At 47.4% G+C, this 24,301-nt stretch overlaps 1 protein-coding gene across 1 annotated transcript in view; it reads left to right on the forward strand.

Moving 5' to 3' along the window:
• Positions 1-24,301, forward strand: part of si:ch211-264f5.6 (carcinoembryonic antigen-related cell adhesion molecule 20) — a 65,537-nt gene that overhangs the window by 22,520 nt on the left and 18,716 nt on the right. Inside the window, exons 6-9 of the mRNA XM_056298204.1 lie at positions 12,770-13,036; positions 15,296-15,574; positions 18,819-19,073; positions 20,697-20,814. Coding sequence (XP_056154179.1) covers positions 12,770-13,036; positions 15,296-15,574; positions 18,819-19,073; positions 20,697-20,814 — 919 coding nt within the window. The remainder of the gene's footprint in view (positions 1-12,769; positions 13,037-15,295; positions 15,575-18,818; positions 19,074-20,696; positions 20,815-24,301) is intronic.

Below are 24,301 nucleotides of genomic sequence, written 5' to 3' on the forward strand. Positions count from 1 at the left end.
TTTAGACAGTGAGTGTGTGTTGGTGGCAAAGGGGCTTTCTCTCTCTCTCTCTCTCTCTTGTCTGTCCCTCTGTCTCTCTCTGTCTGTCCCTCTGTCTCTCTCTGTCGCTCTTTCTCTGTCTCTCTGTCTCTGTCTCTCTCTGTCTGTGTGTGTCTCTCTCACTCTCTCTCTTTCTGTCTCTCTTGTCTCTGTCTCTCTCTCGCTGTCTCTGTCCCTCTGTGTGTGTGTGTGTCTCTCTCTCTGTCTCTCTCTCTGTCTCTCTGTCTGTCTGTGTGTTTCTCTCCCTCTGTCTCTCTTTCAAATTCATATCATAAAAATCATTATAAAAGGCTTTATTGGCATGGGAAACACATTTACATATCCAAAGCAAGTGTGAAGTAAAACAAAACATGTACATACAGTAAGTAGAGTTCTACTAGAATGAAGTGTACATACAATAAGTAGAGTTCTACTAGAATGAAGTGTACATACAATAAGTAGAGTTCTACTAGAATGAAGTGTACATACAATAAGCAGAGTTCTACTAGAATGAAGTGTACATACAATAAGTAGAGTTCTACTAGAATAAAGTGTACATACAATAAGTAGAGTTATACTAGAATGAAGTGTACATACAATAAGTAGAGTTCTACTAGAATAAAGTGTACATACAATAAGTAGAGTTCTACTAGAATAAAGTGTACATACAATAAGTAGAGTTCTACTAGAATGAAGTGTACATACAATAAGTAGAGTTCTACTAGAATGAAGTGTACATACAATAAGTAGAGTTCTACTAGAATGAAGTGTACATACAATAAGTAGAGTTCTACTAGAATAAAGTGTACATACAATAAGTAGAGTTCTACTAGAATGAAGTGTACATACAATAAGTAGAGTTATACTAGAATGAAGTGTACATACAATAAGTAGAGTTCTACTAGAATGAAGTGTACATACAATAAGTAGAGTTCTACTAGAATAAAGTGTACATACAATAAGTAGAGTTATACTAGAATAAAGTGTACATACAATAAGTAGAGTTCTACTAGAATAAAGTGTACATACAATAAGTAGTGTTATACTAGAATGAAGTGTACATACAATGAGTAGAGTTCTACTAGAATAAAGTGTACATACAATAAGTAGAGTTCTACTAGAATGAAGTGTACATACAATAAGTAGAGTTCTACTAGAATGAAGAAATGTGTAAACAGAAGGTGTCACATTACAGCATTGTGGTCAAATATAAAATGAAACATGTAAATTTAACTTAAAAATACAAACGGAAGAATTGTGATTTGTAAGTACAGACAGCTTAAAATAAAATGAGTAAAATGTGAATATTGTGGTTAAAAATATAAATACCAAGAACTGTGTAAACACTTACAAAATCTCTTAAGGAATGTATATACAGGAATCTGTTATGTGCGTATGTACAGTATGTTTTTGTACAGAGAACAGTACACTGCTGATGGTCAGTGCGGGAAAGCACCGATGATTGACAGATGATGACGGATGATTGACTGCCTTCGGGTGGTTGTATTCATTTTACCGCCCTTTTCTGGCCACAACAGCTCACGAATCTTGCTGCTGGGTTTGTATATTGCTGTATTTCACCCAGCAGATATGGAAGTTTTCTGTTGTTAAGTCACGTATTCAAAATCTGAGTGTTTGTAGTCTGGTTAGTATATAGTATGTCTCTGATGGCGGCAGTCTGCCTTGTCTGGGAGCCAGCTCTGCCTGTGGCGGCCTCTCTCCACAGTGAACATGTGCTCACTGAGTCTGTACTTGGTCGGGGATCTCCTTCCTGTTGGACCAGTCACAGGGCTCACATATTCTGCCACCGTGCATCGTCTGTTTAGCCAAATAGCATTCCAGTTTGTTTTGGTTTTGGTTGATTATTTCCAATGTGTCAAAATAGTTTTCTTTTTGTTTTCTTATAATTTGGTTTAGGCCAATGGGGTTTCTGTCTGGGGGCTCTGCTTGTGGTTGCGAGCAGAGTCCCAGAACCAGTTGGCAGAGGGGGCTCCTCTCTAGAGACTTTCTGTAGGTTCTGAGAGTTTTGTTATGAAGCGTGTCAGGGTCACTCATTTTAAGATGAATATAAAATTTAAATGCTCTCATTTGAAAAATCCCCCCCCACTTTTCTCCCCAATTGTATCCGGCCAATTACCCCACTCTTCCAAGCCAAGCCGTCCCGGTCGCTGCTCCACCCCCTCTGCTGATCCGGGGAGGGCTGCAGACTACCACATGCCTCCTCTGATACATGTGGAGTCGCCAGGTGCTTCTTTTCACCTGACAGTGAGGAGTTTCACCAGGGGGACATAGCGCATGGGAAGATCATGCTGTCCCCCCTCCCTCCCGAACAGGCGCCCCAACCGACCAGAGGAGGCACTAGTGCAGCGACCAGGACACATTTCCACATCTGGCTTCCCACCCACAGACACAGCCAATTGTGTCTGTAGGGATGCCTGACCAAGCCGGAGGTAACACGGGGATTTGAACTGGCGACCCCCGTGTTGGCAGCCAACGGAATGGTCCGCTACGCTACCCAGATGCCCCCATGTAGCTGATTTCTAACATGTTGGTCCATTTTTTTCCTTACTGTGCTTTTATACTGTGTAAACGCTTCACCGTGGTGAAGACGTGTGCTCTGGTCGTGTCTGTGTTTTTTGGTTTGATAGGTTCCTTATTTGTTTTCTGAGGTTTTTACATTGGTTGTCAAACCATTTGTCATTGTTCTTCGCTTTTTTGGCACTTCTGTTTGAGGGCTTTAGGTTTGATGAAGAGTCTGAAAGGTCCAATACATTATAAAGGCTTTCTACTGCCCTGCTTACACCTTCACTGTTGCAAAAGGTTTTTTTTTTCTTTTCAGAAACTGGTCTCAAAGTTGTACTTGTTGTTGCCTAATAGCATTTTGGTAGGTTTCTTAACCACTTTCCTTCCATTTGTAGACTTCTTTAATAGTATGTAGTTTGTTTGGCTTTGATACTTGGTGGTTGGATGTTGATCTGCTCATGTAGACTGTGTATTGCTGTGGTCTGACGTGTGTCAAGCCACTTTTCCATACACATGTTCTGGGTTGGCTTGACTCGGTTTGACTTGGTGCGTCAGCCCAGCATGGCTGGGATTTGCATTTCCATGACAACAGGGCTACCCTCTTGGACTCTTTAACCGATGATGCGCTTGTCTTGAGTTGATGATGCTTAGAAACAGCGCCCTCTCTAGCGCTGTTTACTATTGCATTGTGCAACGGCTGTTGGTAGCTAGCTGCTTCCCATCATGGGTTTTCAGGCTGTTTCCACAGGTGCAGATCCTGTGGGTGCTGCAGTGTTCGAGCACCCATCGAACAGTTTGAACACCCACGTGAAAGGCTGATAAAAACATAGATGAATCAATAAATAGAAACGACATCTTTAAAAAGAATGCATCGAGGCATCCGGGTATCGATCTATTCCGTTGACTACCAACATTGGGAAGGCGGTTCGAATCCCCCTGTTACCTCCGGCTTGGCCGGGCGTCCCTACAGACACAGTTGGCCGTGTCTGCGGGTGGGAAGCCAGGTGTGGGTATGTGTCCTGGTCGCTGCACTAGCGCCTCCTCTGGTCGGTCATGACGCCTGTTCAGGGGAGGGGGAACTGGGGGGAATTCATTGCTTGCTGTCCGGATATTTGTGCATTTAACCTTAGGATGAACGGGGGGGTGTGAAGTTCCCATCTGGTTAGCAGGGTAGAGATGACCACGTTTGCGTAGGGGAATGTGGAGGAGGATTTTTCTGTTACTCCCTTGTCAGACTTTGCCACCTCTTCTCTCTGCGTTCTCAGGTCATTTGAGCCGGTGTGAGTGATGATGTGGCTGGGGGACTCCAGGTGGTCCTCCATCAGCAGCTCCATGGCATGACTGGTATTCCAGTACTCGAGCTTATCAACTCTGTGGTTTAGGGAAAGTTTTTTTCTCTTCCACGTACCTCCCATTTGAGTCTATGAGGAGCACAATTTGTGGATTTTGTGTCAGGTTACTTTCTGGAGGTCTGGTAGTGGGGTTGGTTGGAGGAGGGGACTGTTGGATTTGTGGCTCTTGACTTGGTGTTGTTGTTGATTGGATGGGACTGTTGTCTAGATCCTGTTGTTCAGCTGTCTCCTGTGGGGGTGGGGGGCTGGACAGTGCTCTCACAGGTCATTCGCTAAAACCCTCTTTCTTAATGGAGGTGCAGTGATCTTATTGCAGCATGCCACGCCTGGGGATTGTTGGTGTGGGAAATGAGATTTGATTTATTTCCATTTTTCAGATAGTCAGCACATAGTGTCTCTGGACTGTTCTTCAGGAGCCCCTCACAGAGTCATTTATAATTTTTGCTGGAAATTGTACTTTGATGACTTCTGTGTGGAGGTGTATAGAGCCCAAGGAAGGATTAGAGGCATTTGCATGTGTGGAGGGGAGGCTGTGGAGCTCCGCTTCCATTGTTAAGGTTCAAGTGCTTTCAAACCTCTTCACTTAGTAATACCTCAGGGTTACTTGAGGTAGCAGCCAAGTCTAATCTCATAGAGGCTGTTCACACCTGGTGTTAACATGCGTCTTGGTTGATCCAATCACAAGTGGACAGCTCGCCGTAGGTCAGTTCACGCCTGGCATTAGAATACGTCTAAACATGCTTCTCGAGTAACCACTTGTGATCGGATCTCACTTCCCCACTCTATATGCAAATAAACACATACATTACTGTGGTAGGGGGTGTGGCTCAGCCTCGGCCGCAAGCGGAGAGAGGGGGCGGGGCTAGTGGGAGGGCAGCGCACCGGCCCGTGTGAGTGAACGATCGAAAGTCTTTATTAAATAAAGCCTGTGTTAATCACCTTAAACTGTGTTCACCTTCATCTCGAGCCCTCCCCGTAGCACATGTCACAGTCACGTAAATAAACATGTAAACAAGCACAGAAACATGAGGAGAGATGAGTTGAAGCAACAGACATTTAAAGTGGTACTGACATCAAAATCTGAAAATTCCTATTGATAGGTTATGTTTTGTGTTGGAATGTGACCACGGAGAAATTCAGTGGCCAAAGCAGCATGTCTGCAGCCACTCGAGAGAGATCTGTGATTGACTGTATATGGTGTCCAATGACAAATTGTGCCGGTGGATACGGTGATACCAGGGCATATAGGGTGTGTCTGTAGCGAGATGCTATAAAACCACAGAGAAGCTGTTCTTCACCCCCTCCTGCTAGGTACTTGGCTTGAGTTTGTGCTATTTTGCTGAGACTTTATTATCGATCTTGCTACGACGTATTGCTATCTATCTATATATCTATCTACAGGCGTGGATCTACGGGGTGGCAAGGGGTGGCAGGTGCCACCTCTGGGACACAGTCTTGCCACCCCTGTTGCCACCCCATTTATAAATCAGATAATGTGTTTTTAAAGTATATTTTATGTACATGCATGGTGAAGGTCAATGAGACCCGCACCAAACTCATCTCAAACAGAAGTTGCCGATTTAGAATCCCCCTCCCCCTCACAGGCGCGGATCTACGGGGTGGCAAGGGGTGGCAGCTGCCACCTCTGGGACACAGTCTTGCCACCCCTTTGCCACCCCAGGAAAAAATCTCTAGATCCACCACTGTCTATCTATCTATCCATCCATCTATCTATCTATGTATGTATCTATCTATCATCTACAGTTATTTGTATCATCGAACATATTGTTCGCCAAGTTGTATTGCACTGCCGTGCCGTAGGTCTACCACCATGCCATGGTCGCATGTGAAATGCGTGGTCCCTGGATACAAGTGTTACAAGTGTCTCTGTACAGTAGCTACCACTAGCTATGCCTTGCAAATAAGCTAGTTAGCTAGCTGCTTAGTTAGCTCAGTGATTCAAATCCTCGCGCCACTGAATTTCTCATTTTTTTCTACGGCAAGTGACGAGCGGTGCCGTGCCCCACCCATGCGAACACCGAGCCACACCCACGCGACCACCCAGGAAGACAGTAACCAATAGCTTTGAATTCATAAAACCACACCTATTTTCGGGTTGTGATTCAAACTTCCAATGTTGAAAAATGTGTTCAGAAAGGGCATGTCAGTCTCTCTTTAACAAAATGAGACATCCTAGCTCACCCAAGCCTCATTTTAATGTGCCGTCAATTAGTATGACGTATTTCACATCTGTAAGTTATTACGGTCAAATTAGGTTGTCATACAGAATCTTAAAGAAATAAAATAAATCACCCCATATCCCAAATACACTTCTTTACTTTTGTTTCAATTCCACTTTGTTGTGAAGGACACCAGGTTTGTAAAAAGTGTTGTGTAAATAAACGTTATCATTCTGATATTATTATTATTCTGTCTGAAAGCTCAGACCCCTGACCTGATATATTACATTTAAGGAATAGTCTTCTGTGGGTAAATAGTTTTACATTATTACACTGTCACGGATGCAGCAGATGCTACATGTGGCGCCAGATAGAGACAAATAACCTGATGAGGAACATGAACTGAGTGAATTAGAAGTGTTCTCTGACTGTTCCTCTTCTTTCATTTTGTGCTCGAAATACACAGCAAAAGTTGAAACTCATTGTTAAAACTCATTACGTGGGAAAATGTAAATGTCTGAACATTAGAGTTTGTAATTCTCAACCTGAACCCTGTCAGGCTCGGCCCGATCACGTTGGTTCGGGATCAGATTATGTAGTTATTCCAGCAGGTTTGAGAGGGTTGAGCTCTGCGCTGCGGCAGAGAAATGAACTTGAACCTGAAGTTGGACTTGGATGTGCGGGTAGGTGAGGGCTCTGATGTGTGTCATAAATTACAGATGAGGTAAAAACTAAACTAAACCCGAGGAGGCGTTGGTTAGTCTGCGTAGGCAGAGGACATCTGTTGACTAGGCGGTCCCTCGATGTGGCCTGGGACACATGGGCGTTCACACTTCAAATACGATGTGGACACATGTGTCCCAGTGTCCCAGCCCACCTCCGGATGTGGCCCGAGTGATCGGATCTCAAGACGCATTGCTGACGCATTGGGTGCATTCACACCTGTATTTAGAGCTTGTGATCGTTTCACCCAAGTCACATGTTAATACCAGGTGTGAACGGGTCCTCTCTCTCACACTCTAATCGAGCTCTGCTGAGCACACAATGGTCTGCGGTTCCACTCCTCTACATGACTAAGCTTCAGGACATCACAGGATCATGCTGACCTCTGACTGACATCACCGTTTCCCCTCGTTAATCATGAACTAGCTGGTTCCACTGGTTCAGTCACAGGTTGTTTTTTTTATGGTGAATCGGTCATACGGTATGATGAACTCATAGGGCTGCCGTCTGGCTCTACGCACTGAAAAACCGTCACGTCTTTCATTTCGTTTCGTCTCTTTATTTACTCATATGAACAAATGTTTTAAAAAATCATCCATCCATCCATTATCCAAACGGCTTATCCTGCTCTGAGCGTTGCGGGGACGCTGGAGCCTATCCCAGCAGCAGGCGGGGACACACCCTCGACAGGCTGCCGGGCCATCAAAGGGCCAACACACCCTCCTCCTCCGGGTGCTCCGGTTTCTTCCCACAGTCCAAAGACATGTAGGTCAGGTGAATCAGCCGTACTAAATAATTTAGTGTTTTACAACAATTTAGTCTAAATTGTGTGTGTGTGTGTGTGTGTGTGTGTGTGTGTGTGTGTGTGTGTGTGTGTGTGTGTGTGTGTGTGTGTGTGTGTGTGTGTATAAATTCAAGAGAACGTGAAGGAGAATTGCCTAAAACTCTCCAGGGGCTTAAGAAGTGGCATTCTCCAGGCAGCATGCTGCAGGAAACAGTCACAGCAGTGCGGTACACACAACTTGCATATATCAATAACTCCAGACATGGCAAGAGACGGAGACACAGTTCAGCACCGCACCTGACAACAATGCATCCCATAAACACCCTTGTTACACAAGTACAATGAATCAGTCATAGCCACAAGACACACATACACACACACATATCAAGAACACTCATTCATGGCACGTGCAAATACACACAACACTACCATGAACAGACTAAGAACTTACACTCACGTGATATGGCTTAGAGTTTTCGTGAGACAAGAACGATAAAGGAGGAAATAAACACAACTTATGTATAAGTGTAACGATCACGGATGACTAGACTCACAAGCCGGTTGGCTAACAGGTCGGACCCTTTAGTTGACTGGTTAGCGCTGTCGCCCGTGGTGCAGGCGACCCAGGTTTGGGTTCCAGCTGAGGCGGTTCCCGGCTGCCCTCTGAATTCGCTACACACTATATACTTGACTCACTGGATTATTTTGCTCCTTATTTGTTGAGCACCTTCCCTACCGTTGTGTTTCTTTTAACAAAGTTATATATATATGTATATAGAATAGGCCTTTAGACTTACTATATGACAAAGGAAAATATTGGTTGGACCCACCATGTAAGTTTTTTTGGGGGGGAGGGATGCTGTCTGAACCGTCCCGGTCTCTGCTCCACCCCCTCTGCTGATCCAGGGAGGGCTGCAGACTACCACATGCCTCCTCCGATACATGTGGAGTCACCAGCCGCTTCTTTTCACCTGACAGTGAGGAATTTCACCAGGGGGACGTAGCACGAGGGAGGATCATGCTGTTCCCCCCAGTTCCCCCGACCGACCAGGGGAGGCGCCAGTGCAGTGATTAGGACACATACCCACATCCGGCTCCCCACCCGCAGACACGGCCAGTTGTGTCTGTAGGGACGCCTGACTAAGCCGGAGGTAGCACGGGGATTCGAACCGGCGATCCCCGTGTTGGTAGGCAACGGAATAGACTGCTATGCTACCCGGACGCCCCACCATGTACATTTTAAGCATCTTAGGGATGTTTCTATCCAGAGCAATTTGAGTTGTTGGTGCAATCACAGATAGTCCAACATCCCTCACCAGGAGGGTGCTGGATATTCAGATTCCCGAAGCTGAATGGAAAGTAGCATAAATCAAAGTGACTGGCGTGTTTCTGTAAGAATCAAAATTTACATAACAGGATTGTTGTGTTGTTCTTACGTCAAATGACGTCCATAACACCAGTGAATGTTGAGCTTTCAGGTGAATGGAGCAACTCCCAGGCAGACCAGATCTACATGTGTGGTTGTACTGGAAGAAAGCCTAGCTTTAGTGATGAAGCAATCTTTATGATGAATGAAGTGATCTTTGGGGCGTGTATATGCCGTTGCCTACCAACACGCGGATCCCGGTTCGAATCCCCGTGTTACCTCCGGCTTGGTCGGGCGTCCCTACAGACACATGTCTGCGGGTGGGAAGCCGGATGCGGGTGTGTGTCCTGGCCGCTGCACTAGCGCCTCCTCTGGTGGGTCGGGGCGCCTGTTCGGGGGGGGGGGAGGGGGAACTGGGGGGAATAGCGTGATCCTCCCATGCGCTACATCCCCCCTGGTGAAACTCCTCACTGTCAGGTGAAAAGAAGCGGCTGGCGACTCCACGTGTATGGGAGGAGGCATGTGGTGGTCTGCAGCCCTCCCCGGATCGGCAGAGGGGGTGGAGCAGAGACCGGGATGGCTCGGAAGAGTGGGGTAATTGGCTAAGTGACCTTTACTTTCCTGGCTTAAGTATCCAGTGCTCCAAACACAGACTTGTGTATCCTGTATATCTGTATTTGTCTACATTTCTCACAGTTCTTTGATCAGGAACAGGGCGTCCAGTGGTGGCGTCTGTCTGCACTAATCTCAGCAGATGTGCAGACATGGTCAAGGGATAAGGAAAGATGTCTTGGTTGTAGCGTCATGACTTATCTTATCCATAGGACACTAACCTTGTGTTCTTCTGTTGTGTCAGTAGAAACATAAACAGACATCGTGGATCAAGTCAGCTGTTTTCAGGACTGTTTACTCGTCAGTTACTAGCACGCCAGATAGACAGGATTACCGTGTAGTCTGAAGGAGTCGTTACGATGACCCACTCACGCCACTGATGGGCTTTCGGTCGCTGAGCTTCCTGCTGAAATGCCTTTCAGTTTCATTCCTCACCCACCCCCTCAAAATACATTAAAACCTCAAAATCCGGTGACTCACCTGGGATTTTACACCGATGTCCACCACTCTCCATCAAAGATATGTGAAACCGGTGAGGAATCAGGCTTGATGGTGTGGCATCGACTGTCCTGAGACACATATCTATAAAAAGAGCATACATAAATCAATAAAGACTCCTGTATCCCCCTCAGTATGACAGAAAATTCCTCAATATACCAAATAGCGCCAAATAGTACCAGATAGTACCAGCGGTGAGTGTCTCCTATCTGGGTAACCCCCCCCTCCATCAGGACTGCAGGTGGATAAACAGTATTACCTATTTAAACAGAATGTTGTGAACGTCTCCATAGAGACGGTGCTCCCACAGGCGCTACGAGCCAGCTGTGAAAAGGACGAGGTGCCCTCATGCCTCAGTCGCCCAGCATTCATCAGCACACCCCAGCTAGCCTGTATGGCTTTCATCTGGTCACGAGCTTATATGAGAGACATCTTATATTAGAGACATCTCATCTTATATTAGAGACATCTTATATGAGAGATATCTTATATGAGAGACATCTTAGAGACATCTTATATGAGAGATATCTTATATAAGAGACATCTTAGAGACATCTTATATGAGAGATATCTTACTAGAGAAATCTTATATGAGAGACATATTAGGGACATCTTATGTTAGAGACACTTTATCTTATCTTAGCGACATCTTATATTAGAGACATCTTGTATCAGAGACATCTTAGAGACATCTTATATGAGAGACATCTTAGAGACATCTTATATGAGAGATATCTTATATGAGAGATATCTTAGAGACATCTTATATGAGAGATATCTTATTAGAGACATCTTATATGAGAGACATATTAGGGACATCTTATGTTAGAGACACTTTATCTTATCTTGGCGACATCTTATATTAGAGACATCTTGTATGAGAGACATCTTAGAGACATCTTATATGAGAGATCTCTTATATGAGAGACATCTTAGAGACATCTTATATGAGAGATATCTTATATGAGAGACATCTTCGAGACATCCTATATGAGAGATATCTTATTAGAGACATCTTATATGAGAGACATATTTGGGACATCTTATGTTAGAGACACTTTATCTTATATTAGAGACATCTTATATTAGAGACATCTTGTATGAGAGACATCTTAGAGACATCTTATATGAGAGACATCTTAGAGACATCTTATATGAGAGACATCTTAGAGACATCTTATATGAGAGATATCTTATTAGAGACATCTTATATGAGAGACATATTAGGGACATCTTATGTTAGAGACACTTTATCTTATCTTAGCGACATCTTATATTAGAGACATCTTGTATAAGAGACATCTTAGAGACATCTTATATGAGAGACATCTTAGAGACATCTTATATGAGAGATCTCTTATATGAGAGACATCTTAGAGATATCTTATTAGAGACATCTTATATGAGAGACATATAAGGGACATCTTATGTTAGAGACACTTTATCTTATCTTAGCGACATCTTATATTAGAGACATCTTGTATGAGAGACATCTTATATGAGAGATATCTTATATGAGAGACATCTTAGAGACATCTTATATGAGAGATATCTTATATGAGAGACATCTTATATGAGAGACATATTAGGGACATCTTATGTTAGAGACACTTTATCGTATCTTAGCGACATCTTATATTAGAGACATCTTGTATGAGAGACATCTTAGAGACATCTTATATGAGAGACATCTTAGAGACATCTTATATGAGAGATATCTTATTAGAGACATCTTATATGAGAGACATATAAGGGACATCTTATGTTAGAGACACTTTATCTTATCTTAGCGACATCTTATATTAGAGACATCTTGTATTAGAGACATCGTATATCAGCGACATTGTATATTAGAGACGTGAACAGAAGTAGCCGTGGCAGAAACAGGCTGCAGAGACGTTATTTCCAGAGGTGTACGTGGTACGTTAGGAAGGGCAAGTGTATTTGTGTAGCACATTTATGGCGGTTCAAGTTGTGTGACATGAGGCGTAGAAAGATGTGGCACGTGCAGCAGTCAGAAGACGTGAGGTCACTCTACTTCCTGTTGGCGGGTGTTAAAACGACCCCTGTGGCGTAGAGTTAGAGGGGGGGCATCTGGGTGGCGTAGCGGTCTATTCAGGTGCCTACCAACATGGGGATCGTCGGTTCGAATCCCCTTGTTACCTGCGGCTTGGTCGGGCATCCCTACGGACACAATTGGCTGTGTCTGTGGGTGGGAAGCCGGATGTGGGTGTGTGTCCTGGTCGCTGCACTAGCGCCTCCTCTGGTCTGTCGGGGCGCCTGTTTGGGTTGAGGGGGAGGGGACTGGTGGGAATAGCATGATCCTCCCACACACTACATGCCCCTGGTGAAACTCCTGTCAGGTGAAAAAAAGCGGCTGGCGACTCCACATGTATCGGAGGAGGCATGCGGTAGTCTGCAGCCCTCCCCGGATCGGCAGAGGGGGTGGAGCAGCGACCGGGACGCCTCGGAAGAGTAGGGTAATTGGCCGGGTACAATTGGGGGGAAAAAGGGGCGGGGGGGAGGGGGGCGATTTTCACTTAACAAAAACAAAACCAAACAAAGCGCCAGTCCAGATTGCGTCACCAGCAGAACTGCGTGTGACGAGTAAGACTAGATGAACTGTGTTGGTGCCGGTGGGCAGCTGGTCTTGCATCCTGAAAACAGTGGTGTGGACCTTAACTCTTTTCTCCCCATGCTGTTCCTATCACAGATGGACCAGAGGACATTGCCATGACAGCCACGCCTTCTGCCGAGGTGGTCAGGAAGGGCTCCAACATCACTATGTCCTGCTCGGCCCGGTCCAGCCCGCCGGCCTCGTTCCAGTGGTACAACAGAGACTTGATGCTGAAGGAGACGGGGCCGAAGCTGGTTCTGAGCAATGTCGGCGAGAAGCAGAGTGGGAACTACTCGTGCAAAGCCTTCAACGCCAAGACGCAGCGCTACGCCTCGTCTTCAGTGGCCCGGGTCACTGTCACTGGTGAGGATCTGTGCTCGCCGACCAGGTTTCAGTTGGCGGTGCTTTGGCCGCTGATTCTGTCCATTTATCTATTAATGTCTACCCGGGTGGCGGTTTGGGTATGCAAATTTCTGTAGCCGTAGTTTCAGCTCTGCCAATCAGAGGTAATACATTCCCAACGGCCAAGCCCTCCTAAGGGGTCAGAGGTTTGGCCACATTGATAACAAATAAATGGTAAATGTAGATTATCTCTATTCCTGATATGGAAACCAGTCTCTAAACAGAAATATCTCAAATATAAATGCAGTGTACAGCGTACTACAGTGCGAAGACTGGCATTAATTCGATATTTTATTTATCTGGGGGTATCCCCCCCCCTTTTTGTCCCCAACTGTATCTGGCCAATTACCCCACTCTTCCGAGACGTCCTGGTCTCTGCTCCACCCCCTCTGCCGATCCGGGGAGGGCTGCAGACTACCACATGCCTCCTCCCATACACGTGGAGTCACCAGCCGCTTCTTCTCACCTGACACTGAGGAGTTTCGCCAGGGGGCTGTAGCACGTGGGAGGATCACGCTATTCCCCCCAGTTCCCCCTCTCCCCTGAACAGGCACCCCCGACTGACCAGAGGAGGCGCTAGTGCAGCTGCCAGGACACATAACCCACATCCGTCTCACCACCTGCAGACACAGCCAATTGTGTCTGTAGGGACGCCCGACCAAGCCGGAGGTAACACGGGGATTTGATCCAGCGATCCCTGTGTTGGTAGGCAACGGAATAGACTGCTACGCTACGCAGACACCCCAGTTGTCATTTTTTTATGTTATTGTATTAGGGTGAAATTCAGATATTGTCCCATTGTGGACAGGGACAATATCATTGTGGAGGGACTACATGTCCAGTCTGGCCTGGGAACACCTTGGGATCCCCCAGGAGGAGCTGGAGGGCGCTGCTGGGGAGAGGGACGTCTGGAGTGCCCTACTTAGCTTGCTGCCACCACGGCCCGACCCCGGAGAAGCAGCTGAAGATGAAGATGAAGATTTAACTAAATATGATATAAGTGTAGCACGCTCATTATAACAGTAAGAAAGTGCGAGTCAAACAGGTGGAGGCTCAGATCATATCACAGACACGTAGACGGGGACAAAATGGAAACTAGCGAGACAATTTTTACCTCCAACTATCAAAAGAAGCGAGTTGGTGATGGTCTGTGTTGAAGAGAGAGAGAAATCCAGTTTCCATGTGCACCAGGTACCAGGTAACACTTGTCTGCCAGCAGAATCGGGCGCACACACACAGTCGCCTTACGGGGTGTGCGTGAAGGCCGGCTGCGGCGAGTGGATCACCGACTCGTGCAGAACAAGCGAAGTGAAGCCCGTGTTGTTGTCCAGGTACCCCGAGGACACGAGGCCGCTGAATGTCGCACACGTTAGTCAAAGTCTAGGTCATAAAAACCTGCATAGCAAATGTATGACGGTCTCTATACCGTCCCTCCGTCAAGGTGTGGAGACGCAGAAACAGAGAGTGTGTCCTGCGGTGTGTCGTTACTGCCCTGGAATGTATTTGTTCCCTTTTTCTTTTTGTGGGGGTGTTTTGCATTTGGCAGCAGTTTACAAACTCTGTGTGTGTGTGTGTGTGTGTGTGTGTGTGTGTGTGTGTGTGTGTGTTTGTGTGTGTGTGTTTGTGTATCCAAAACCTGCTCGGTGGGAGGATGCTCTTTCAGAACACCCTGAGGTCACAGGGGGGATTTTCCTGTGTTAGTCTGATAGGAGAGACAGACAGAAACACAGACACACACAGACAGAGCGACAGACAAACAGACGGACAAGCACAGACAGACACAGATGGACAGACAGACAGAGATAGACAGACGGACAGACAGATGGACAGACAGACAGACACAGATAGTCAGACAGATAGAGAGACAGACACAGGCAGACAGACAGAGAGAAAGACAGACAGACACAGGCAGACCGTGTGTGAAAGTCTGAGATCTGATTTGTCAAAGAACTGATACTGATGATAGACTGTGGGGTCTATTTTCTTTAATGTTCTGTTCTACTTCCTAAACCTGCTTCCTCATCCTCTGCTAATGTCTGTCTGTCTGTCTGTCTGTCTGTCTGTCTGTCTGTCTCACTCTCTCACCCTGTCTTTATGTCTCTCTCTCTCCTAATGGCTGTCGGTCTGTTCATCACTTCCTGTCTGTCTGTTCTTCTGTCTGTTTGTCTCTCTCACATACACTCATTCTTTCTCGCTCTGTCTCTCTGTCTCCCTCTCCAGAGGCCATCTCTGGCACCACAGTCACTGGTCCCACCGCCACCCTCATCGCCGGAATCCACGCAGCCAACCTCACTTGCCAGGCGGCGAAGGGCACCGTGGTGAGAAAGGCGTGGATGAAAGACAACAAGCCTCTGTCTCCTAGCAACCACATAGTGATCTCTGAGGACCAGAGCGTCGTGATGATCAAGGCGGTGGAGAAGGAGGACAACGGGGAGTTCACATGTCAACTGTCCAACGCTGTGAACACGGACACCGCCAGCTACAAGATGGTGGTCAACTGTGAGTTGATAAGGGGAAATCTGATTGATTTAACTTGGCTCCCTGTTCTCATCCTGTTGGCATCTTCTGAAGCCAGAGAGACCTCCACAAGTTAATCACAACCCTCTGACCTTTGACCCCCCCCCCTCTCATTAAGAGTTCTTTTTGAAAGGTGGGCACATCCTAAACATGATAAATAAAGATTCTACTGTAGTGCCTCCATTAAACACACAGCGTTTCACCCGCTGGGAGAATTCATTGGGTCATAGTGAAATCACAGAGGTCATGGCAAGGGTGTAGGTTTGGGTTGAACCTTGGGAGGGATACACGGGTGGGGCGGAATGTGTAGGAGGGAGGTGACGCAGGGGTTACAGTATGGTTAATTTCATAAACAGACCACGGTAGAGATCTGGCGGGGACAGCAATTAAAGCAACACATCACAGGGTCTTGGTTCTATTCTAAATGCTACTAAACATGTCTGGATGCAGGCTCAACAATGCAGGTAAGAACATCAGAGAAGGTTGAATCAGTTCATCTGGATACTATGTGTATTGACAGAAACGTTTCATCATCATCTAAGTGGCCTCACTGGAGGTGTCCCACCCTTAGAAACAATACAGTGGCATAACGACCCAAACCAACGACCGGTTTCATCAAGTCAAATCAAATCAATTTTATTTGTATAGCCCAATATCACAAATTACAAATTTGCCTCAGTGGGCTTAACAGCAACACAACATCCTGTCCTTAGACCCTCTCATCGGATAAGGAAAAACTCCCTAAAAACCCCTTTAACAGGGAGAGAAAATAAGAAGAAACCTCAGGGAGAGCACCAGAGGAGGGATCTCTCTCCCAAGACGGACAGCGTGCAATGGATGTTGTGTTCACGCAATTTACATAATACAACATTGAAAGAGGATAACAGAATTATAATGGACATAAAATTTATGAAGAACATGATGCACAGGATGCCAAGCAGTGTCCACGTGCCAACGGAGCAGTCCAGGACCCAAGCCACGCGGCCAGCATCATCATGTAATAAGAAAAACTTAGGTGAGGAGTGGAAGGGCAGGCAGCATCCAAATGGCGGCCACCATCACCACGGAGACCTGGGAGGAGAACCGACTGCACATGCATGCAAGAGAGACTCACATGACACCATACAAACAGAAAAAGAGAAAGGGGAAGACATCATTCAGAGAGAGAGAAAAGACATGTTAGAGAAGAGAACAGTTTGCAATAGGCATTAGCCATAATCAATTAAGTCATCAATTCGTCATAATCTATACTCGATAATCTCGTCGGCAGAAGAGTGGTTGGTAAATTTATATGCAAATATGGGCGTGACCAACTGGTGGGGGGGGGGCTAAGAGTACATCTGTCACCATCTTACAATGCTGTGATTGCAAACATTCCCCAACCCTCTGGTAATAGTACACATGGCCATTGTGACTCTAGTTGAAGGTCACGCTCATGTTTGCATATGAAGCCGGTTGTTGGTTTCGGTCGTTATGCCGCTGTATTGTTTATAAGGGTGGGGCACCGGCAGTCAGTTGAGACTGAAGAGGTCACTGATGCCCCCTCTCCACTGTGTGGTACTGGCTCAGCTCGAGATTTTGGGATTTCGTTTTCCACTGCAGATAGTATGCCCTCACGGCGAAGCCCCGCTGGTCATTTGTGGCATTTTGACTCGTTTTTTTTTTTTTTTTTTAAGATTTTATTTATATTTAAATAGATATAAATGTATACACATATCTTTATTTATATTTTATTTATTTATTTAGATTGGTATTTTCATGTCACCTTTTAGTATCAGCTCAGCTCACTTGGGAGGTGGTACCAAAAAAAGTACCTGGTACCAGGTACGGTCCCTAACTTTTGCTCAACGGAAAACCAAAAAAAGCGAGTAGAGCTGAGCCGAGCCGGTACCATGCAGTGGAAAAGGGGCATTAGATGAGTGATGAGACGTTCCTCTCGGTAAACGTTGTGTGCGGATGAACTGATTCAACCTTCCTTGAGTTACTAAATGTTACACGCTTAACGGTGTTATTACATAGGCTCTAATCCGTCAGCTTTACGTACTTGTAAAGATCAGCTATAGTGGTACAGTCATAGCAGATTTGGAGGCATTAATGATGGTGGGCTTAAAACATTGTCCTATCCTTGGAAGGTCATTTTAAGAAAATTTCTTCGCTCATATCTTGAATAAAATCAAATCAAATCTTGTAAATGTAGTTTGGAAAAAAAAAAAGATGATATTAATTAAGCAACACGTCCCTGATAATGACTCCTGCTTGCCGTTAGAGCCGTCCCGGTCGCTGCTCCGCCCTCTCTGCCGATCCGGGGGAGGGCTGCAGACTACCACATGTCTCCTCCCATACACGTGGAGTCACCAGCCGCTTCTTTTCACCTGACAGTGAGGAGTTTCGCCAGGGAGACGTAGCGTGTGGGAGGATCACGCTATTCCCCCCAGTTCCCCCTCCACCCTGAACAGGCGCCCTGACCGACCAGAGGAGGCGTCAGTGCAGCGACCAGGACACACTCCCACATCTGGCTTCCCACCTGCAAACACGGCCAATTGGGTCTGTTGGGACGCCCAACACCATGCTGGAGATAACGCGGGGATTCGAACCGGACATCCCCGTGTTGGTAACGGGGCAACGGAATAGACCGCCACACTACCCGGACGCCCAGGGATCAGGCATCTTGAGGTGGTGTTTAGGAAAGCACAGAAGACAGGGCTGACAGTGTCACAAAGGATGGGTAGGGCCGTCCGGGTGGTGTGGCAGTCTATTCCGTTGCCTACTAACATGGGGATCGCCGGTTTGAATCCCCGCGTTACCTCCAGCTTGGTGTTGGGCGTCCTTACAGACACACTTGGCCGTGTCTGCAGGTGAGAAGCCAGATGTGGGTATGTGTCTGGGTCGCTGCACTAGCGCCTCCTCTGGTCGGTCGGGGCACCTGTTCGCGGGGGGGAGGAGGGGGAACCGGGGGGGAATAGCGTGATCCTCCCACGGGCTACATCCCCCTGGTGAAACTCCTCACTGTCAGGTGAAAAGAAGCGGCTGGCGACTCCACATGTATGGGAGGAGGCATGTGGTAGTCTGCAGCCCTCCCCGGATCAGCAGAGGGGGTGGAGCAGTGACCGGGACGGCTCGGAAGAGTGGGGTAATTGGCCAAGTACGATTGGGGGGAAGGGGGGGGGGTCCAAAAAAATAAAAGATGTGTCGGTCTTGAACCGGACTCTCCCGCCTCTGTCTCCAGACGGTCCTGAATCAGTCACGGTAACAGGCGAGGATGCGGTGGAGGTCAACGACCCTGTGTCTATCCAATGTTCGGCCATCTCCATCCCCGCGGCCACGTTCACCTGGAAGTTCAACGGCACCGCCTCCGCTGTCAAGACGTCCGTGTTCGCCATCGACAAGGCCATCTACAAGCACACGGGGACGTACACCTGCGAGGCGCACAACGCCGTCACCGGCCTGAGCCGCTCGGAAAGCCTCAAGCTGTCTGTCAAAGGTCAGTTTATTCACTTAGATTTGAACACCAGGAAACAAATTTAAGTTTCAACTCTTGCTAGTGTTTTTTTTTTTTTTTTACCATGTAAAAAAAAAACGAGGAGCTCAATTTCAAATGAGAGTCTTTGTCTTATATCTGCTAAAGTCTTTTATAAGTCAAGTAAACCAGGCAAATATATGTCAAGTGAAATGTAAAGTCAGTTCATACATAAATCAAGCCTTGGTGATATACGTAAAATACGACAAAATTATTTCATCCAAATTCAGGCTAAATTTTGGGAGCGACCTCCACTTCGATGTGGACTATTGCTTTATCCAGGGGCTGTTTTCAGCTTGACTCTCAGACAGTTGAGCTGGGAGTGGTGGTAGTAACCACAGTCCGGAGGCATTTCACACGTCAACGTCGATATTTGAGCCTAAATTTGCCAGATTAGACCCAGAATAAAGCTTATCGGCGCTGGACTGGTGTAAATCTGTCCTGCGTCCCATCCAGGAGATCTTACATGGTCTGCAACATCTTGTGTTGTTGACCATATACACACAGTTTGAGTTTAGGACAAGCGGCAGTAGGCGAGAAAAAGAGTTGATCTTGTTTTGTACAGTGTGTACAATATCAAATCCAGATGGCAGCATGCTATAAATCAAGGTATTTATTTGGTATACAGGAGGCATACAGGTTGACTGTCTTGCAGGAAGTCAAACTTCATATACTCAGACTGACAACCTCCACCTGCATGTATTATGAACCAATCACCATCAAGCACTGTTCAGCGCCCAGCGGGGATATTAGTTACCATCTCATAGTTAAACAAGTCTTACCCATATTATAGTGTGAATACTACAGAGCTAAATGTGGAAGCGCTGCATTCGGGTAGCGTGGCGGTCTATTCCGTTGCCTACCAACACGGGGATCGCCGGTTCGAATCCCCGTGTCGCCTCCGGCTTGGACGGGCATCCCTACAGACACAACTGGCCGTGTCTGCGGGTGAGAAGCCGGATGTGGGTATATGTCCTGGTCGCTGCACTAGTGCCTCCTCTGGTCGGTCGGGGTGCCTGTTCAGGGGGGAGGGGGAACTGGGGGGGGTAGCGTGATCCTCCCATGTGCTATGTCCCCCTGGTGAAACTCCTCACTGTCAGGTGAAAAGAAGTGGCTGGCGACTCCACGCGTATCAGAGGAGACGTGGTAGTCTGCAGCCCTCCCCCGGATCAGCAGAGGGGGTGGAGAAGTGACCAGGACGGCTTGGAAGAGTGGGGTAATTGGCCGGATGTAATTTGGGAGGAAAAAAGGCGTCGGTTGGGCAGCATGGTGATGAACTCGGCCAAGTTCGCTCTCTATATCACGGAAACCCATCAAGATCCAAACTGGGCTTTACTGGAATGAGCTGTGCACAGAGCGACACGGCACAGTTCTGGGTAGTGGAGGTGGGCTGCTAACGGTAAAAGCCACAGTCACCGGAATTGTGCAGAATGTCCAATTGTATTTTGAGGTGTATATTATTTTGGACATACTTTTTTTAAAGCCTTTGTTTATGTCTTTTATTCTGCTCATCTCTGTAAACACTGATGCTTCGAGTGTGAAATGTGTTGCATAAAGAATCTAACCTTCGACCTCTGAATTTGACAGAGGAGGGAGCGCTGGCCGAGGGTCTTTCAGACGGAGCCATTGCCGGGATCGTCATCGGCATCATCATCGCTCTGGCCCTCGCCATCGGCGCGGTGATTTACTTCAGAAGGAAACAAGCGTAAGTGCCCTCTACCAAACCAGGTCTAGGAGCACGAAACAAGTCGCAGGCATACACGCGGTCACATCCCAGCACGGAGGTCTTTTTAAAATCGACCGCCTCGGTTTGAGAACCGGGCATCCTCACGAATTACGGGTTTGAAATGATTATTTGTTATTTGTGGCTCCGAACTGTTCGGACGGGCTTTCTTCTGAGCCCTGGTTTGAGTCGCGTGAGGTCAGAACCCTTAAGGGCACCTTCAGACAGAATCGGGCATCGAGTCAAAAACCCAAGTCCGCCCATTCATTTTGACCCAGGGTAGTGCCTTTAGGCTGCCAAGCACGTAAGCCAGCGATCAGACCGGCGATGGGCCGGCGATCATACTGGCCCGTTGACCACAGATCTGGTGACAGGCCCATTAGTGATGCGCGGGTCAGGATTTTTTTTAACCCGCCCGACCCGTTATGAGAGTCAAGCCGCATTGCCCAACCCGCTAAAATATGTGTTAATTCACCACCTGAACCCGACCTGACCCGCACACCTCCAAAATGAGCCCGGGCTACAGCGAAGTGGGCCGTGTCGCACCGTTTCGTTTTTGGGCTCGACGTTGAACACAACACGACATTCAAAGTTAGCCCCTCCCCCCGGTTTAACATCACCAGAAGGACACGCCCCCCGACGACAGTTGCCAGGAGACATCCCAGTGTACAAGCCATCTCCGCGTCACTCAGTTCTCACCAGTGGGTGAAAGCCGACCCAAGATTGGCTCTCATTTTGGAACGAGCTTTGTCCGCTTGGCGTTTCGCATGGCTATTTTTGCATCTTTTCGGTGCTGTGTCTGCCATTGTTGTAGCTTCCTCTTGGGTGCGTGGTTACGATCTCGATCTGGCGCCGGGTTGCTACATTTTTATAGAGTCCCACCGTCCAAAGGTTAACGCCCAGAAACGTCCCGTACACTGCAAAATAAGAAAGATAAGAAAATGCAGACAAGAGGACAGGGTCTCACAGACACCGCCACACACGTCCAGTGGCACGTTTGGATGTTAACCGAAGGGTTGGTGGTTCGAGTCCACCCAGGGACGATCTCTTCTTGGTGGCACAGTGGTTAGCGCTGTCGCCTCACAGTAAGAAGGTCCTGTGCTCGAACCCTTGGGTTGTCCAACCTTGGGGGGGGGGGTCATCCCAGGTCGTCCTCTGTGTGAAGTTTGCACGTTCTCCCCGTGTCTGTGGTGGGTTTTCTCCAGGTGCTCCGGTTTCCCCCCGCCATCAAAAAGACACGCATGTTAGGGTTAATACTCCTGTCCGTGCCCCTGAGCAAGGCACGGCCAGACGAACTGGAGTTGGTCCCCGGGTGCTGCACGGCGGCTGCCCGCTGCTCCTCGCTACACAGCTGGGATGGGTTAAAGGCAGAGCGTAGTTTCCCCATGGGGATCAATAGATCCACCCATTATCCAAACCACCTATCCTACTCAGGGTCAAAGGGATGCTGGAGCCTATCCCAGCAGTCACTGGGCGGCAGGCGGGGAGACACCCTGGACAGGCCACCAGGCCATCACAGGGCCCCCTTGTAGCAACCACTCAACAAAAAAACCCCCAATAAGAAGCCAGATGGTATTGTTCACTGGTCACCTGCCGTCCCTGCTGGTCTCGGTTGTCGTCTCAAAATCAAAAAATTCATAAGTCGAGAAGGAGTAGTTTCACAAGAGTCTATGGATGGATTTTTTTTTTTTTAAGGGAAATCCTACTCGTTCTACCCTTAAGATCTCATCTTATATTTTCTTTCATTCTCTATCCACCGTTCAGTGAAAACACTCCACCCCCCCATACCCCCCCATCCCGCCCCCCCATCTCTTTTTCTTACTGCCCTCTTCTGCTTGTGTATTGTTGTTACAGTGGTCACATGGCACAAGATGGATGTGTGTGTGTGTTGTCTTTGTGTCGATGTAATTCTGAGCTTGTTTGTCGGAGCGTATTTGTGTCGTTCTGTCTCCGTTGCTGTTTTAGCACGTTTGTGTAATTGTCGCCTGGTTTGCATGTGTGTGTGTGTGTGTGTGTGTTATTGTCTGATGCTCAATAATCCGGGTAAGAACATCAAAGAAGGTTGCATCGGTTCATCTGGATACCATGATTAGAAACGTTGTATCCAGATGAACCGATGCAACCCTCTTTGATGTTTGTGTGATTGTTGGTGTCGTTGCAGTGTGTGCGTGCTTGTCGCATTCCACCATGGCAGCGACTTGCTGATGTTGTGTGAAATCCTGTTCATTCCTCACATACCACCGCATCTTGCAACACGTTAAGACGAATGCGCACGCGCACACACACACACAAAGTCTCAAACCCCCCCGCCACACCAACTGTTGTCACGGTAACACTGTAATTTACCACGGTTTTACCAAAAAATGTTTCACGGTGATGTCAAAAGACCTCTGGTACTTAGGCGTCTCTGTCCCCCTCTGTTTTACAGCCTTCAGCGCTACATGGATGTTTGGAGTTTGAAAAGCCCTTCTGTTGCTAAGTGGAAAGTGAAACCCCCTAAAGCCCGCAGCCGCTCTTTTGGCCAAAGTTGAAATAATGTTTTTGAAGTTTGCATTTTAGGCTCAGGACCGAGCCGAGGTCTCTGTACGGACACACAACAGCACGTCACAAATCATCATTCCCATTCATATGTTAAGGGAATTGAACTTCCGTCCAAACTCGGTCATCAGATTTAAATCGTCATAACTACAAATCTTGAACTCGACGTGATTTTGGCCCGATTTTATTTTTTCTTCCCAATTTTATCCGGCCAATTTACCCCACTCTTCCGAGGCTTCCCGGTCGCTGCGCCACTCCCTCTGCTGATCCGGGGGAGGGCTGCAGACTACCAGATCCCAGATAGCAAAATTGCTGTGGCCCGGACCCGTCCCACACCTGACACGTCATCCGGCCCACATACCGCGTGGAATGATGGCACTTGGGCGGTCCGCTCCTGTTTGCCAGATCTGGGCCAGAATCAAGCCATAGCAATGCCACATGTGCCACATATTTGCCAAAGGTGGCCATATTTGTTGTGTGTTATTTGGGCCATATTCACCATTTACCACACGGGCCACTTCAGGGTCACATCCAGATCACATGTTGCCCAGAGCACCGCATCTTTGCCAAAAAAGGCCCACATTTGATTTGGCACATTTGAGCCATATTTGCTACTATACATGTGGGCCACTTCAGGCTCACATCCATTTTGTCAGAGCCAGAAGAAGGCCATCAGTGCTGCATCCTTGCCTGAAGTGGCCCACATCCGGATGCTATCTGGGATGCCTCCTCCGATACACGTGGAGTCACCAGCCGCTTCTTTTCACCTGACAGTGAGGAGTTTCACCAGGGGGACAGCGCATGGGAGGATCACGCTATTCCCTCCAGTTCTGCTTCCCCCCCGAACAGGCGCCCCGACCGACCAGAGGAGGCGGTAGTGTAGGGACCAGGACACATACCCACATCTGGCTTCCCACCTGCAGACACAGCC

This window comes from Lampris incognitus, chromosome 18 (assembly GCF_029633865.1).
Source record: "Lampris incognitus isolate fLamInc1 chromosome 18, fLamInc1.hap2, whole genome shotgun sequence".
Classification (NCBI taxonomy): Eukaryota; Metazoa; Chordata; class Actinopteri; order Lampriformes; family Lampridae; genus Lampris; species Lampris incognitus.